This window comes from Lepidochelys kempii, chromosome 14 (assembly GCF_965140265.1).
Source record: "Lepidochelys kempii isolate rLepKem1 chromosome 14, rLepKem1.hap2, whole genome shotgun sequence".
Classification (NCBI taxonomy): Eukaryota; Metazoa; Chordata; order Testudines; family Cheloniidae; genus Lepidochelys; species Lepidochelys kempii.
In genome coordinates, this window is record NC_133269.1 from 41,961,279 (window position 1) to 41,977,429 (window position 16,151).

At 45.1% G+C, this 16,151-nt stretch overlaps 1 protein-coding gene across 1 annotated transcript; it reads left to right on the forward strand.

The window, feature by feature from the left end:
* The first annotated feature begins 2,767 nt into the window (after positions 1 to 2,767).
* On the forward strand, positions 2,768 to 15,336 carry LOC140897592 (killer cell lectin-like receptor subfamily B member 1B allele B). The gene is made up of 6 exons (XM_073310386.1): positions 2,768 to 2,923; positions 8,907 to 9,005; positions 9,382 to 9,495; positions 13,621 to 13,775; positions 14,107 to 14,216; positions 15,056 to 15,336. The coding sequence occupies exons 1-6, from the start codon at positions 2,839 to 2,841 to the stop codon at positions 15,174 to 15,176; spliced, it is 684 nt and encodes a 227-aa protein (XP_073166487.1). The 5' UTR covers positions 2,768 to 2,838; the 3' UTR covers positions 15,177 to 15,336.
* Positions 15,337 to 16,151: the final 815 nt, after the last annotated feature.

Genomic DNA, 16,151 nt, shown 5'->3' on the forward strand with positions numbered 1-16,151 from the left:
TTGTCAGGATTTGGGGCAGTATCCTTTCAGAATTCCAAGTCCCCTCCTCTGTACCTCTCTCCTCATGACTTCTCCTCTGCAATGTGCAGTCTGCTCTCTCCTCCTGCCTGCTTCCTTTGACCTTGGCTGGTCCCAGAGTCAAAGAAGGTCCTCTTTGCTCCAAAAGCATCCCTCTCTATTCCTCTCTCCTGCTCAAACTTCCTCTGTCTCAGAGTCCCTCTGAGTCTTTGGAGAAAATCACCACCTGGTTTCTTTGTTTTCCTGTTTGTGGACTTTCTATTCTCCAAAACCCGCTCCCTTCAGACCATCTGGGTCAAATTGGTTCTCCCAGATCAGGCACCTTCCTTAACATACCCACTGTTTGGCCAAAGACCAGGTATTAAGGTTAATGATTTATTTTATTTGTTCTACAGGTTCTTTCAGACCATAAAAGGAAAGGAAGAGGGTGTTGTACATCTCAAGGGCCCTGCCAGACACACTGAGGCACTCAGTGATAGAGGAATTTCATAAAATTAACCAGAATTCATGAGTTGTACAAAAACAGATTCCCCAAATTGTCTCTGTTGCATTTCTCAAGGAATTTGGTAGGTGAGCTTCTCTAAAGGAGGTGTTGATTATTTCCATGAATAGTGGGCATAGCTGTTCTTACTTGTACTAGCGAGGAGGGGCATGGATCTGTTTCACAGGTTGTATCTCTAACATTTTTCAGGATTTCTTGAGGTTCAGTGTGTATGATGGGGGCAAACTCAGAGATGGTGGGGTGAATAATACAATCTGGTCAGCAATGGAATTTTCTTTCCCAGTCAGCTCCATTGGTACATATTCGGTTGATCTTATCAGTGAAGCATGTTGACAGCTCTTCACAGCAGTGGACGCCTGGGTCTGATGTCTGAGCTATGCAGCCTGGATTGCTTAGCCAGTTCACCATGCAAAATAGCTCCATTGACCATGATTCTGCTGCATGGATGTTGGAGGATCAGAAGGGTTGTTTTGCCTCCTTTACCGCAGTGCCATAGTCTCTAAGATTGCTGTACAGAGGGGGGGATTTGCTGCAGTAACAGGAGGGTATAAGGGATGGACAGAGAAGTGAGGTGGAGACGACTCTGGAGCTGCAGATTTATCAACCAAGTAGTTAAGAAACTAATGTTACTAGCAAGTGCTACGTGAGACCTAGGGGTGCCGGCATTACTGCATAAGACCAGTTTCCTCCAACTGTACTTCTTACTTGTCGGGTCACTGTGTGACAAGGGAACCTGACTATTTTACTGTGGGCACAAATTCTGCAGAACCTTGGCTGACTCCTACAGCCCCAACATCAGACACAGGGCTCTATCCTGTGAAGTGCTGAGCGCCCTTTCCTCCCGTTACTTCAGTAGGAGTTGATGTCACTCAGTGCCTTGTAGTCCTAATGCAACAGAGCAGCTTTTCCCTGGACCGGGCGCAGCTTGCCAAGGAAGTGCTATTACGAGAGTCTGAATATCCCAAAGGAATGGGACTAATGCTGTTCTTGCAGGTTTAACCACTGGCCTTCATTTAAGTCACGGTGGTTCTCAAACTTTTGTACTGGTGACCCCTTTCCCACACCAGACCTCTGAATGTGACCACCCCCTTATAAATTAAAAACACTTTTTTACATCTTTAACATCATTATAAATGCTGGAGGCCAAGCAGGGTTTGGGGTGGAGGTTGACAGCTCGTGACCCCCATGTAGTAACCTTGTGACCCCCTGAGGGGTCCTGACCCCCAGTTTGAGAACCCCCAATTTAAGATAAGTTAAGAAAAGCCCTGGCTGGGATGATTTAGTTGTGGTTGGTCCTGCTTTGAGCAGGGGGTTAGACTAGATGACCTCCTGAGATCTCTTCCAACTCTAATCTTCTATGATTCTATAATCACAAGTCCCCACTTAAGACAAAGGTGGATGTGAGCCCACCCAGAAATTAGCACTATGTGGGAGAAGACTCCACTGTGTATTGTTTGACTAGAAATGTCTGTGTGTGTCTGTGTGAAGAGAAGCATCAGACAGAGCAGAGAGAGAGAAACCGGGGGTGGAGGGTGAGAGGGGGACAGATACACAGGCTGAACAAGCCACTAGAAGCATGGTTTGGCCAGGGGAGTAGCCTAGAGAGAGGATTTGGGCTGGAAAGGTGAAATGAGTTTTGGACCTGTGAACAAGGACACTGGCTCCTGTTTGGTTCCTCCTGAGTTTGGGGAAACATGACTTTGTACATTCTTTGTAAATCAGATTGCATCAAAGGTAACAGACTCCATCAGCAATTTCTCTTCCTAACTGGAACGACCCACAGAGGTCCCAACTTTGAGCAGACAGTCAGGTTAAAAGGGGTAACAGTGTAGCACCTGAATAGAATAGCTAGAGAGAGGGGTATGACTGTCCCTAGTGATGAGACATAAATTAAAGACATCTCTCTCCAATGGGAAATATGAATTGTAATTAAAAAGTTCTTATTTTTCAATCTGTTTTCCAGTTTAATGCGATGATAAGAATTTCTTCTCTTAAAATGCCCAGAGCTTCTGAACCAAACGCACCAGGGAGCAGCTTTCTTTTAATATAGGAAAAATCAACAGTTTATGTGAAATCCCAGCACCAGCTCCAATGTATTGAGAGAATGTCTCAGATTAGCTCGTGCAATTGTATTTTAGACACTTTATCTCTAGTGCCTGGATTTCACTCTTAGATTGCTGGGAAAGAAGGAAGTCAAAACCTTCTGATAGACACTTCCTCTGACTGGATACGTCTGTCATCTTGGTTCATGCATAAATGCGAGGCAACTCTTAGACAGTCCGCCTTCTTGTAGCCTCTCATCTTCCTCTGCACTTGCCATGGCTGGAGAAATAGTATATGCTGATTTAAACATTCCTGAAGCTTTTTCCACTTCAAAGTCACTGCATCCATCTCAGCACCCCAGTAAGTATATTTAGCTTCTTAGTTTTGTACTGGTATGCGCTCCTTTTTTTGGTTTGGATTCCAATTTTTTGAATGTATTTTTTTGTTTTTACGGGTAGCACAGATATTTAAAGAAAGTTTTTCTAGAAACAAAGGGCAGGTGTGAGTCTCTATGTTCCATTTGTATGTTAGGACTCAGCAAATATGAGGTAATTTACCATCTGTCAGAACTAGGAACTGAATCTCTTTAATGCAATATTGTGCATTTTACTTTCATGTTAATACAAAGTGTCACAGAAATCTTCAGAGCTACTGCCAGTCTATAGATGTAAATTACATGTAAAGAACAATACAGGGTTATTTTATGGCATTTTTCTACTTACTTCATAAACACTTGGGGGTGGATACTCATGCTGTATTGAAGATGCAGTACATAGTATAGTGGGGTAAGTCGGAGGTAAAGAGCAATGCACTGATCAAGTCTTGGGAAGATTGAACACAAGGAGTCTGGGAGACTCGTATAATTGTCTTTCATTTCTTCTTGGAGAGAATGTTATGTCACACAGATCAGGGAGAAGGGACTGGTTTTGGAAAATTGCTGAGAAGTCAGTGCAGAAGGTCATTGGAGGTGATTCCACATGGTGAGGGAAGTGTGGAGAAAAGGATCTGCTAAGATTCATGAAGAGGCAAGTAGGGAGACTGAAGTCTAGCAACCCAGGTTAGGAAATAGGGGAGGAGAAGAGAAAGACATGAAGGGCAATTTGGTCAATAAAGGATGAAAACTGTGGGGGATGCAGCAGGGGGTTGTACTGGATTCTGAATGGACCTGAATAGGGAAGATTTGTGAGGAGTCAAGTCATTACACTTGAGAGCAATTAAAGTTTGGACAACTCTTAACTCGGGGAGACCAACACAGTAGGAAGGAGAGGAGGAAACATAATAGCTTTCAGTGTTCCAGGAACAATGAATATACAAGGAACTGTAAACTAAACTTAAAAGGATGTAAAATGTAAATATATAAATCATAGTATAACTTTTTACAAGACTCTGCTGAAAAGATTGGTATATGAAAATAAAAAATTCTAATATTTCGCAGAACTGTGGTAAAATAGTAAATATATTAACTATTTTCAGAGCATATTTTCAATAAATAGTTGGGCTACTAATGAGAGGACATTTTAGATGACTATTCTGCTGCTAATCTTAGAATTAAAATATATAAAGCTGATATTTCAGGTGACAAGCAAATTAAATACTAACAGTCCAGATGTTGTATCACTCAGTCTGTGTACAGTACAGTATATGCAGGATTACATATAAAAAGTTAAAAACCATTATTTTGCACAGTGAAGCATTCAAAAGTTAGGAAATGCCAGACATACAGTTGCTTGTACAACCTTAATTCTACCCCACTGTGCAACCATCTTGTGTATTGAATGAGGCAGGGATCCTTTGGGAAAAAAGTAGTCTTTATTACATGGAAATATGTTGTCATAATGCATATGCACAAGGGAGCAGAGAGAAGTTTGCCAGGGTAACTGTAAATCTGGCATTTCCTAACTGCTGAGTGCTTGACTTTGCAATCTAAATAACATTATTTTGAGAAAAGTTTGAACCCTTAAGCTTCAGCATTGCAGCACAAACTGCTACTTCTTGAACAAGACTAATTTAATTAGCTGGCTGCAGCAAAACACTTATCGCAGAGGGAGGAAATAGACCACTGGGTTCAGGTGTTGGTTTGTGGGGTGGCTCTTGGTGGAGCCCAGTCCATGCCAACTCTCTCTCCCTTCAAGCCTTGAGGAGTTGGAACTTCTGTCCCTTGTGATGCACCCAGGCCACTGGGGTCATGGGCTGGGTCCAGGATGATGTTAGGGAAAACCTGACCCAGCTCTCTAGGGAGTTGGGGGCGCTCCAGCCCTATGCGGTGCCCCCCGGGGCTGGAAAATGGAATGGGCTGGTGTGGCCAGGAGGTGGGTCTCTACACATGTCCCTTGCTTCCCTTGGAAGCTGGAGCTTAAACAGTGGAGCCACAGTAGTTACAGTGGTCAAAGAGTTTCTAGTAGAAGCCTAATTTTTTAACACCATCTCTGACGTCCCCCCTGTTTTATCTTGAAATTTGTTAATCTGGGGCCAGACAAGAATTGTTTTCTTTGAAAAACTGAAATCAATTTAACAAATCATTTAATTATTTTAATTAAACAGAAAAGCAGCTTTTTACTTTTTTAAAAATACACCATTTTTTGTCCACGTATGTCTCCAGAACATCTTGTTCTATGAAGGACATAAGTTTTATTTATTGTCAGTGAGAACTCTCACATAAGATGGACTTTTATGAATAATGGGCTACAGTTTTTAAAGTTACTCGAAGTTAAGTTCTTTGATATTGAAAGTGCTGAAGTCTCCTGTCATGATTTCAAACTCAGTGGAGTCTAGTAGAGACTATTACTCTTTTTATTTTAAATTATGTTTTTAAGTCTCTTGCCCTTTTCCTCTTCGAGGACAGCTTTGAAAATGTAAAGCAATTTCTAGAGTTGTACTTCATGGTGACTTTTCTAATTTTTTTTACAGTAGGAAAATATCAGAGCCATTTTAAAAGCACCAAATATTAGAATGTCAAGAAGTGGACAGTTCAGGGAGTGAGCGTGTTCCCTCTGCCACGGTCTACTGACGATTTTCTAAATCTTCTCTCACAGCCTTTTTGCACCATCCAACCAACCAACACTTTCTTCCCTAAAATTTGAAAACTATGTGCAAATGTCAACATAGCAAGTTACTAGGAGACCAATACAAGGGCTGTGGCCACTGGGATAGTCCTGTGTAGATATTCCTGACCCCACTGCCCAGGCCTCATTATAGCAGCCCAGTGGAGGATAGAAGATCTGCCTTTTAAGGGCCAGTGAGAAGATCTGGAGAAGATCAGATCTACTCTTTGCCAGAAGCTGGGAATGGGTGACAGGGGATGGATCATTTGATGATCACCTGCTCTGTTCATTCCCTCTGGGGCACCTGGCATTGGCCACTGTCAGAAGACAGCATACTGAGTTAGATGGACCTTTGGTCTGACCCAGTAGGGCCGTGCTTATTAGAAACGTAGGTCCTACCCAGCCTGAGAATTATCTGAACCTTGACAGGTTTCAAAGGGAGGGCTTAGCAACAATCTGTATTAGGCGTATTGCTCACTAAGAAGGTTCCAGCCTCTCTCCACAGTGGCTGTGGGAGGAGACCTCGAAAGCACAAGAACGAAAACTTCCAGCGTTCTTCATCACAGTCCTCCTCCTCTGCCTACAAGCAGCTGGTTTAATGGGACATTCGGGCCAAACAAGTTTCTAGCACCTTCCCCTCTGACATTGTCTGTCCCCTCCCTTCAGTCCTTGTCTATTCTTCTTCTACAGCGACTGGTGCACAATAAATAACTTCTGACTGCTGGGCTTTGGAGACTGTCACAAGGCAGGGCTTCTTCCCCGTTTGTCAAGGATTCACTGCCACACCCACAGTCTCCTTTAAGTAGGTTTATTGTCCAAACTTAAACAAACAGTTCCTCAGCTCACCCTTAAGATGTTAGACTCTTCCTGCCTCCCTTCCCAATGGACTCTGGCAGTCCTGCTTCCTGCAGCTTCCTAGATTTCTCTGTCAGCTTCCTTCTCACAGCTGGTCCTCGCTCAGTGGAACTTCCCCTGTAGCCCCACGTGCAATGCCTCCCCTCTTGACTGGCCCAATTGGGAGCACCTGCTATGGCACAGGACACTGGACCTGCTTCAAGTGACAGGAGCCAGCCACCCTGTGACAGAGACCATTCAAGATAGATATTCCATCCAGTTCTGCACCAGGTCCCCTCCTCAGGGACTCCCCCTCACAAGAAAGTCTTCCTGGAAGAAGGGGACTCACTCCTCTTGAAAGTAGCTATAGAAGTTCCTCTGTGTAACCAAGGGAAGGGACTCTACGCCCATACTTCCTCATCCCCAAGAAGGAAGGTCTATAACCTTTTCTGGGCCCCAAAGACATGAATAAATATGTCAGGCTTCAAATCCTTCCCTCACTCTTAAGGAGACTTGTATTTATCTCTCAACATGAAAGATGGATACTTCCACCTGGCTATTGGGAAGAACCATTGCAATTACCTGAGATTCTGCATGGGAGTCAGGAACTTTCAATTCACAGTTCTTCCCATCACCTTGTCAACAGCGCCATGGGTAGTTACCAAGTGTCTGCTGATGGGACTGGTGCACAGCAGACATTGAGGGATACATGTCTACATGGATGGATGGATAAAAAAAGCCAAGTCAGAGGCAGCCATTGCTGCCACTTGTAGCCTGTTTTTGCCATGCAGTTATATGGTGAAATATCTCCCCTTTACGAACACTATTGACCTAACCGCTGACAAAACTCCACAGAATGCCATTAACTTCACTGGAGTCACTGTCACGGTTCCACAGGATCGGAGCTGTTCCCCAGCTTTTGAACCGTCTCTTGGAGGATCCCCCTCAGTGTGCCAGACCCTCAAGGGGTCTCATGCTTCCTTCAGGGTAGACCACACAGCCTCACCTCCTCCTAGACTGAGCTACTGGGCTCCAGCACTCCTGTTCCACACTGTGAGCTCTGCTCAGTGCTCAGTGCTACAGCCACTACTGCACCCCAGCCAGTATTTGAAGTGACGCCTCAAAAAACGTCTTCAAAACAGAGTAGGATTTATTAGTCACCTGGAACACAAGATGGGAAGTCCTTAGGTTAGCAGACACATAAAGGTAAAACACAGACCATTCTGTTCTGGTCACAATTCACCTAACAAGCTATAATGAACTCCATTTTCACGCTCTTTTTCTCTCTTTGACTTCCTTTCTTAGTCAGTTCCCAGGTCAGAGAGAGCCATAAGCTTCTTCCAGAGCCCACACTTCTCCTCACACCTCCTGGTCCTTTTTTCTGGGGCTGGGGTCTCTGCTCTGCTTCTCTGCTGAGAGGTGGGCAAATCCTCCTCCCCCTGGATCATTGGTTGCTAGGTGTCAGTGCCCTGGTGACTGGGCTTTTCACTGTCTTCTCAGAATTTCCACTGATATGGGTCAGCCTTGGACAGTCCTGTTAATGACCCATTCAGTCAACTCAGACAGCTAAGTGACACACTCACACACCCTCTCTCAGGGCTTATCTACACTGGCAATTTACAGCACGGCAATTTTCTCGCTTGGGGGTGTGAAAAAACACCCCCCCGAGCAGCAAGTTTCACCATTGGAGGCGGGTTTTTTAGAGCACTGGGAGAGCTCTCTCCCAGCGCTCTGCCGTGACCACACAAGCCACCTTAAATCGCTGCCGTGGCAACGCTTTAGCGTTGCCGGTGTAGACTAGCCCTTAGTCTGCCCTGAGAGCAAACTTAATCCTTTTCCCTCCCCCGCCCCTCATTGCATAGCAATGCAAAGTGTGGGAGAAAGTAAGGTACGCATAGGATTCATAAAAATATTACAGAAAATTTCCACTTCATCACAGTGATGCCAGCAGAGAATCTGGCCCTCTGTGATACAGGATGATGTGAACTTGTTAACTAGTAAACATTAGGTTTCAGAGTAGCAGCCGTGTTAGTCTGTATTCGCAAAAAGAAAAGGAGGACTTGTGGCACCTTAGAGACTAACAAATTTATTTGAGCATAAGCTTTTGTGAGCATGCATCCGATTAAGTGAGCTGTAGCTCACGAAAGCTTATGCTCAAATAAATAAATAAATAAATAAAATAAATTTGTTAGTTTCTAAGGTGCCACAAGTATTCCTTTTCTTTTTAGTAAACATTAGTTATCTTTGGTATTTCTTCAGCTTTCCTCTACTTCCATCGAGTTAGACAATTAATGTTGCCCTTGTGAGGGTGATGTGGTCTCAGAGTTTTAAACTCTGAGCATGATCATTTTCCTCCTCATATTACATGAGCCTGAACTTAATCCTTATCTCCAGTTGAGCAGCCTCCAAAGGAGAAGTAGTTTCCATATTTCATTATAAATCTTTACACTAGGTTTTGACTCTTGCAGATATCCCTCAGTGCCCACGCTGGCATCGGCTGGCTCTATGGCTTGGATGGGCTGGGAACATCATCCTGGTGGCAGCTGTGATCGCGCTTGGTGTTTCGGGTGAGTATCTCAGCACCATAGATTCACTGGCTCAGTGAATTTTCCTCTTTCCCTGCAGTTCCATTTAGATTCTATTTTTTTGCCTCCAAAACATTTCTGAATAAATTACCAGGCATTTCATCACTGCCATAGACATCAAAAGTGTTACATTAAACAAAGTAGAGTTGAGAGCTTGATAAATGAAACATGCATTATTTGTCTGTAACAGCTCCACTGTGAGATGTGCAAAAATGTGGAATGAACCTTACAATGGATAATGAGTGAGATTCCATCTCACGCTGCTTCTCTGTCCCCATCCTAACTTGATAGATATCCCACGGTATTTGGTGAGTTGATACTTTTTACCTTCTCTCTTTTGTTACACATCCTTGTGAAGGTCAGACTGGAAGACCGAGAACAACAAATGGAATTGAATGTAATTCCAGTCTGAAGGATTCCCAGTCTTGCTCGAATCAAAGTGTGTATCCAAAGCCAGACAACAACTCAACAGGTAACTGTATCTGCTATTCTTTGCGCTCTTTGCAACGTTGTGCCTACCTGGAAGAACTCTCACTCCAAACTCGCTGATTGACATTTCAGCAACTATGTCAGAATAATTTATACATGGCTGAGATGTACCAGACCTTCATCTTCCCGTCTTTATTTTTCTTGTCATTTGTTCTGTTTGATGGCTGCAAGATAAATGCTACAACTGGCTGAAACATTTCTGATTCTTAATCAGAAAAGAGGGTTTTTTGAACATTTATTTTTCATGACAAAATTTATTTTTCAATTTTTTGAAATTTTTCTAAAGGGGAAATTTTCAGAGAAAAACTAAATATTTAGTTTCAAAATCATGACCTTTTCCCCACTTCCCTATACATTTTATCTTTTCACATCTTTTCTCCAGTGAGGGAAAAAAAGGAGAGAAAGCAAATAAGGTAAAAAAGGGGAAAACCCTCTTAAAATGTTTTGTGGATAGTCCCACATTTCAAGCAGCTCTAATAAATACGTTTTCAGCTGTTTGTGCAAAGTAGTAGGAGTGACATCTACTGGTCATTCAGAGTACTTCCATTGTGTACGAAACAGGCACATTTTGTAGTGTAATAAAATTTCTATTACATAAAAAAACTACATTAAAAGAATGTTTTGGCTGCAAAGTCAAGCACTCAGAAGTTAGGAAATGACAGATGTATAGTTGTGCTTAAAACCTTCACTTTGCCCTCTTGTATTAGATAGGCTCTTGCTGAACATCGCATAGACAGTCTGTGGCAGAGTCTGGTCCAGTGCTTTCAACACGAGAGCATCTTTCCTCTTCTTAAAGCCATCTGACTCATCCACTGTCCATCCTATGCACTGAATGAGGCAGGGTCTCATGGCAAAAACAGAATGTGATCATGTCATTAAAGACCGTATCAATGTTTTAAAGAGGGGCCGATTAAAGGTTGTCTGGGCAATCTTATTTCTTACACTTCCTAGCTTTCAGCTGCTTGCCTTCGCAGCCTAAACAACATTCTTTTAACATATCCGTAAATGTAACTTAAGAACTTCTTCAAAAGGAAAAGAGAGAAACAAATATTCTTATGTGACTGTGTAACACGGAAATCCTTTCACTTACCACTGCAGCGTCACAACATGTGGGGTGAAACTTGCTAGCTGTTTAGCCGCACACAACACTATACAGTACCTCAGGAGAGGAAGTGAAGAACAATTCCAAATCCCAGAGTGTTTCAACTGTTTTTGTATAGAGCACCTACTGGACGCCTGCCCTCCCATTTGTAAACCCACAGACCCTTCTCCCTCCCTTTTGCAATCCTATTACATCCCAATGGCAATTGCAGCAGTTGCTCACATAAACAAGTAGTACTGGGAAAGCATTAAATGTAATTGTAAATGTCTTATAGTGAGAAATAGCAGCTGGAATTGAGGAGGATCCAGGCAGATGTGACCTGTCAGCTTTCATGGAGTACCTACAAGCACCCCATAGACCACAATTCGGAAATATCTTCCCCATCCAATTGAAATTGCCAGAGAGATTTTTAGGGAGGAAAAAATGTAGTTACACAAGCTGGTGAATCCTCTGTTAGTCAAAAGAGGATGCTGGGATTTTAATGATCACAAGTGTAGACACACCCAGAATGGGGCAGTATCAGAGCGGGGCTTAGAACCCAGGTGTGCAGCCTCCCTACTCCACCACTAGGTAGCGCTGGCTTTCCCTATGCTGGTTTTTGGGGCACTGAGTACGGGCATTCAGGATGTGCAGATTATCGGTGAGGCTGGTAGCACCACCTGTTAAGACAGCACAATACCTCCCACTAGGAGAGCCTGTTTTCAGTTGCTTTTATTTTTGCTGAAGATTAAATGTTCGGGCTGAATCTTTCCATGCCAGGGGTCTGCCTCAGCCTGATTTTTATTTTTTTATTTTAATTTCAGACATAATTGTCCAGCTGTTTCTGAGAACCAGCCTAGTGAAAATACATTGTTTTCCTCATGTTAAACAAATTCTGGAGACTTTGTCTTTCAGAAGCTCTAGTTCTGTCCCATGCTGTGGAATAGGGACTTGACATTTGGCAAGGGGGTGGCTTACGAATCAGGGATCTGTCTTCCTTTAGCTGCGCCTGTGAATATCTGCCCAAACTTGGCCAAGTTATAAGCCTTTGAAAATTCATGATTCTATCAACAATGAGCATGCTCCAGCCCAGAGCTACAGGGGGCTGAGTAGGACGTTCCATGCAGGTTTGGGTCCTGACAGTGGCACTGAGAGCGGGGAGCCTGTCTCTCACATGCTTGCTGTGTCCTTCTGAGCCCTGGCAGCATGGAGGAGGAAGTTGCCTGAGTTGAATGCAGAAGGAACAAGAGCCAGAAGGCGGGGGAGAGAGTACATTGGGGCTGGTGGTAGGGGAGAGTTACTTAAACCAATCTTCTCACAGGTGGTCACTCACTGTGTTCCTCCATTCACTGGGTGCCTCAATTGAGAGCCTGGGGTGCAGGGCCGGTGCAACCACTAGGCGAACTAGGTGGACTCCCTACGGCGCCAAGTGGTTGGGGGTGGCCAAAAGTGCGCTCTGGGGAGGCAGTGGAGCAGAGGTGAGCTGGCGCAGGGAGGGCCGCCTGCAGCAAGTAATGGGGGAGGGGCGGCGTGCAGGGGAACCGCTCCCCGCCCCAGCTCACCTCTGCTCCTCCTCCTCCCCTGAGCACCGCCCCGCTCTGCTTCTCTTCCTCCCAGGCTTGTGGCACCAAACAGCTGTTTGGCACCCCAAGCCTGGGAGGTGGGAGAAGCGGCGGCATGCTCGGGGAGGAGGTGGAGCAGAGGTGAGCTGGGACAGGGAGCTGCCGCATGGCTCCCCCGGCCGAGGGGAGGGAGGGGGCGGTGGGGAGCCGCCACGTGGGGGGTGCCTCAGGGTTGGGGGGGCACGGAGCTACCTCAGGGGGGCGCCTCAGGTCCCGGGCGGGAAGCTGCCACAGGGCTGGGGCGGGCGCAAGCGCGAAACATCGTTACAGCGGCCCTGCTGGGGTGTGATTTGTAGCAGTGCTGAGCGGTCACAGCTGTAACTGAAATCGATGGGAGCTGTGCCCTGAACATATGAAGTACTATAGAATGCTAAGTACTTTAAATGCCCTGATTTTTCAGGTATCCTAAGTACCTTTTGAGAGTCTGAGCCTAGGTGTCTCAAGTTGGGCACCCGGTATTAGTGGATACTTTTGACCTTAAACTCTCCGTGCCTAAGTTCCCCATCTGTAAAATGGAAATATTGCAATCCCCTGATCTCACAGGGGGGCTGTGAAAATTCATTACTGTTTTGTGAAGCACTCAGATACTATAGAGCAGGGTGCCAGAGGAAAGCCCATGAGGAAATTAATAGTTCTGTCTTCAGAGCCGGCTTTGAATAGTGCGCAGTATTACTGGGGCTACACATTGAATGAGAAGAAAATAAAATATTGAATAGCTGCTCGGTAAGTCAGCAGCACCGTCCGTCATGTGCCCAGAATGAAGCATGGGGTCTAGTGTAGAAAACTGGCATTTGACTATGTAATTATGGACTGGATCATAATGCATATGCACAAGGGGGTCCAATAAAGATTGCACAGGCAACCTCAGTTCTGACACTTCCTAAGTTTTGAGTGCTTGACTTTGCAACTGTAATACTGTTCTTGTAAGGTGGTTTTGTGTGTGTGTGTGTGTGAGATCAGCACGCAGCCCTCAATTGTCTGGGAGCATTCTGGGAAGCCAGAACTTCCTACGAGAATCCCTTGCCTCCCTCCTCCTACTTTTAAAATGCTCCAGAAGTGATTCAGCAGAGAAGGCGACAGTTTTGTTGTGTCTTTCATTTCAGAGGTTCGGTGCTACTTGGGGGGAAATGCATTGTGTGATACTGAGCCCATAAAATGTGAATTGTGTGCCCAATCTTATGAATTCATATTCACATTACAGCTCCGCCAGAGCACCTCTCTCCTGACCCGCACCTCCATCTGCTATTTGAATAATGGGCCTTTCCTCAAACAAACAATGAATAAAGAGAAATGTCTTGGCTGAGAATGTTTACAGTTTGAAAGCCCCTCGTGAACATAGGGAAGCTCAGCACTGTTCAGAACTTTCCGGCCCATTTAATGTTGCCTTTTCCATGTCTATTTCTAGAGGGCTGTGAGTGCAAACTGTGCCCCGCTGACTGGCTGCCGCACAAAAACAAGTGCTATTGGGTCTCTAAAGAAAGTAAAACATGGAATGAGAGTCGTGTGGACTGCTCAGCGAAGAGCTCTCAAATGCTCGTGATCCAAGACAAGGAGGAGATGGTACAGTAAATAAAAATGGCTTAACCCGCCCCTTGAGAGATGAGTGTCACTAGTTATAATGTAATACAATGAGTTTGCAGCAAAACAACAATGCCCCAGCTGTATGACATTTGGCTTAAGAAAAGTCTTTTACAGAGCACGTTAAAATATCACTGTTATGTGGAGGGGAAGGAGAGGGTGAGACCAGGAAAGGGAAACATCAGAAATTGGGTTTATATCTATTGCAGAGCTATGTAGCAGGTTCTCTTCCTTCATTTGCCGAGAGAGCAAAGAAGCCAGAGAATTCTAGCAGGTTATATTCACCCAGACTCCTCCGTCCTGTCACTTACAGGCGTATATACTGAGTATTCCACAATTGAACCTGGTTTGGCTTGGACTCAGTGTTACATCCCCAGAGAGGAAATGGACCTGGGTGGACGGCTCCACATTCGATGAAACACTGTGAGTGTTCATGGTTCCTACTTTGGCTTTGAAACTGAGTGTGTCTTGCATGGTGCACAAGTGGGAACACAAGGTTAGTGCTCTCTAGTGCTAGCAGGAGCAGAGGCTGTCTGTGAGCACAAGTAAAGTTAAGCACCAGGCAGAGTCCTCCATGGAGAGATGGTCAGTCTCAAGCCCCCTGTGTGCTTGCAAAGCCACAGGATAAAGGGGGGTCAGGGTCTGTTTGGAGAATAGGCATGTCAGGGAAGACACTAGCTTAAGCCCAATCCTTGTCTTGCTGAAGAGGCACTTGCTGAAGACTTCACACCTATGTTAGCTCTCAGCTGTGCTGCTCTGTCTGAGTAAGGTGGCCCTTGTCCAGCAATGCGCTCGTTAATGCAGGGTCAGGGTCCCCTCTCCTGCTGAGCAGTACAGTTTACCTCCACCAGGGCTGCCATGGGGGTGGGGGAAGGGGTGGTACTTTCCCAAGCCCCGCCTACCAACTAAGCTCTACCCACTTCAGACACCACTCAGTGCACATGGCACAGTTGTACAAAATAGGACCACATGGGCGCTGCTGGGTTCCTCGGCTTGGCTCCCCAGCAGTGGGGTTTGAATACACCCACGGGCAGTATTGGTCAATCATCGCAGTGGATTTTGCGATGTTTTCCAGCACTGAACTGAGCCTGCCCAGCTCCTTTCCCACTCTGTGAGGCATATTACTAACTAGGGCTCTGTAGAAAAGTACGGATGAAGGAAGTTAGTATGGAGACAGACCACCCCTCCGAATGAGGGATAGCTGCTAAAGATCTTGCTCAGTAAAGCTAAACACCCAGTGACTCCTGCTCTTTGTTCCCCAGGTTCCAGCTAACAGGAGCTGCTGAAAGGGAGAGCTGTGTGCTGATGAAAGGGAACTGTGCTATTTCGGAAACCTGCCTGGCTTTAGCTAAATGGATTTGTGAGAAAGTTGCCCTGAAATAAGCAGTCACACCAATGAGCTGCACTTCCGTAACTGAAATAGCAAGTGTCCTTGTTTATTTTCTAAAAGAAAAACACATTTGCTAATTAAAGAATTCTAAAGCCTCCAACAAACCCATTTTCCAAGGAAGATCCTTTCACTTGTTCCTCAGGAGCTGGGTCTGATTTCATGAGGAGCTGGCTGCCTCCTGGGCATCGTGTGTGAGCAGACACACTTGGCTCTTAGGAACCATTTGAAAATTAAAAGTTGTAAGGCACCAATGTTACCGCCGGAGATCTATGTGCCATTTGGCCACATCTCAGAAAGGCACCCTTTTGATCATTCTTCCACCCTGCCCCACTTTCACTAGTAGCCTCTAATTCTGTGGGAGATTTAGGTGAAGAAGCACCGGTTTGTATTCCCACATCTGGTAGTTGCTTACCATTTATGCACCCAAATCTGAGCACACAGTAGCCTCCAAGACTCTGAAACTGGGTCCTCAGCAACCAGCTCTCTCTCTCTCTCTCTCTGTGGCTCCCTGCAGCAAATCCAGACTGTTTCGCTGTGGCGGATTTAAAGTTAGTGGGGCCATGTGCTCAGCTTCATTTTTGGGCCCCCCCCTTGGGACCCAGCCAAGAAAAAGAACATTCTTTCTTATCTCCCCCCATCCCCATTTTTCATTCTTTTTTCTTCATCCTTCTCCTATAAGTAATAGGAAGTAAATGAAAATAGAGTGAGGTACCTTGATTGTTTTTGTAGCCTAACTTATTTTTACTAACCACTTGAAAATCACGGAGGGTCTCGGCGGACCACTTAATGATCTCTCCAAATATTGTTTGTACCGTTAGCTAACTATTGTAAAGCACTTCGGATAAAAGCACTTTATAAAAAAAAATGTAAAAAAACAGTGGGATGCGCGGTCTGGCCAGGACTTGGGGTGCGGGAGAGAGCTCATGGCTGGGGCAGGAGCTGGGGTGTGGAGTGCTTACCTGGGGCAG

Bases quoted from the DNA above. Each gene is read 5' to 3' on its own strand.
- LOC140897592 (XM_073310386.1), top strand. From the start codon at position 2,839: ATGGCTGGAGAAATAGTATATGCTGATTTAAACATTCCTGAAGCTTTT. The intron at 2,924-8,906 runs GTAAGTATATTT...TGACTCTTGCAG, and splicing joins GCATCCATCTCAGCACCCCA to ATATCCCTCAGTGCCCACGC. The intron at 9,006-9,381 runs GTGAGTATCTCA...ATCCTTGTGAAG, and splicing joins GATCGCGCTTGGTGTTTCGG to GTCAGACTGGAAGACCGAGA.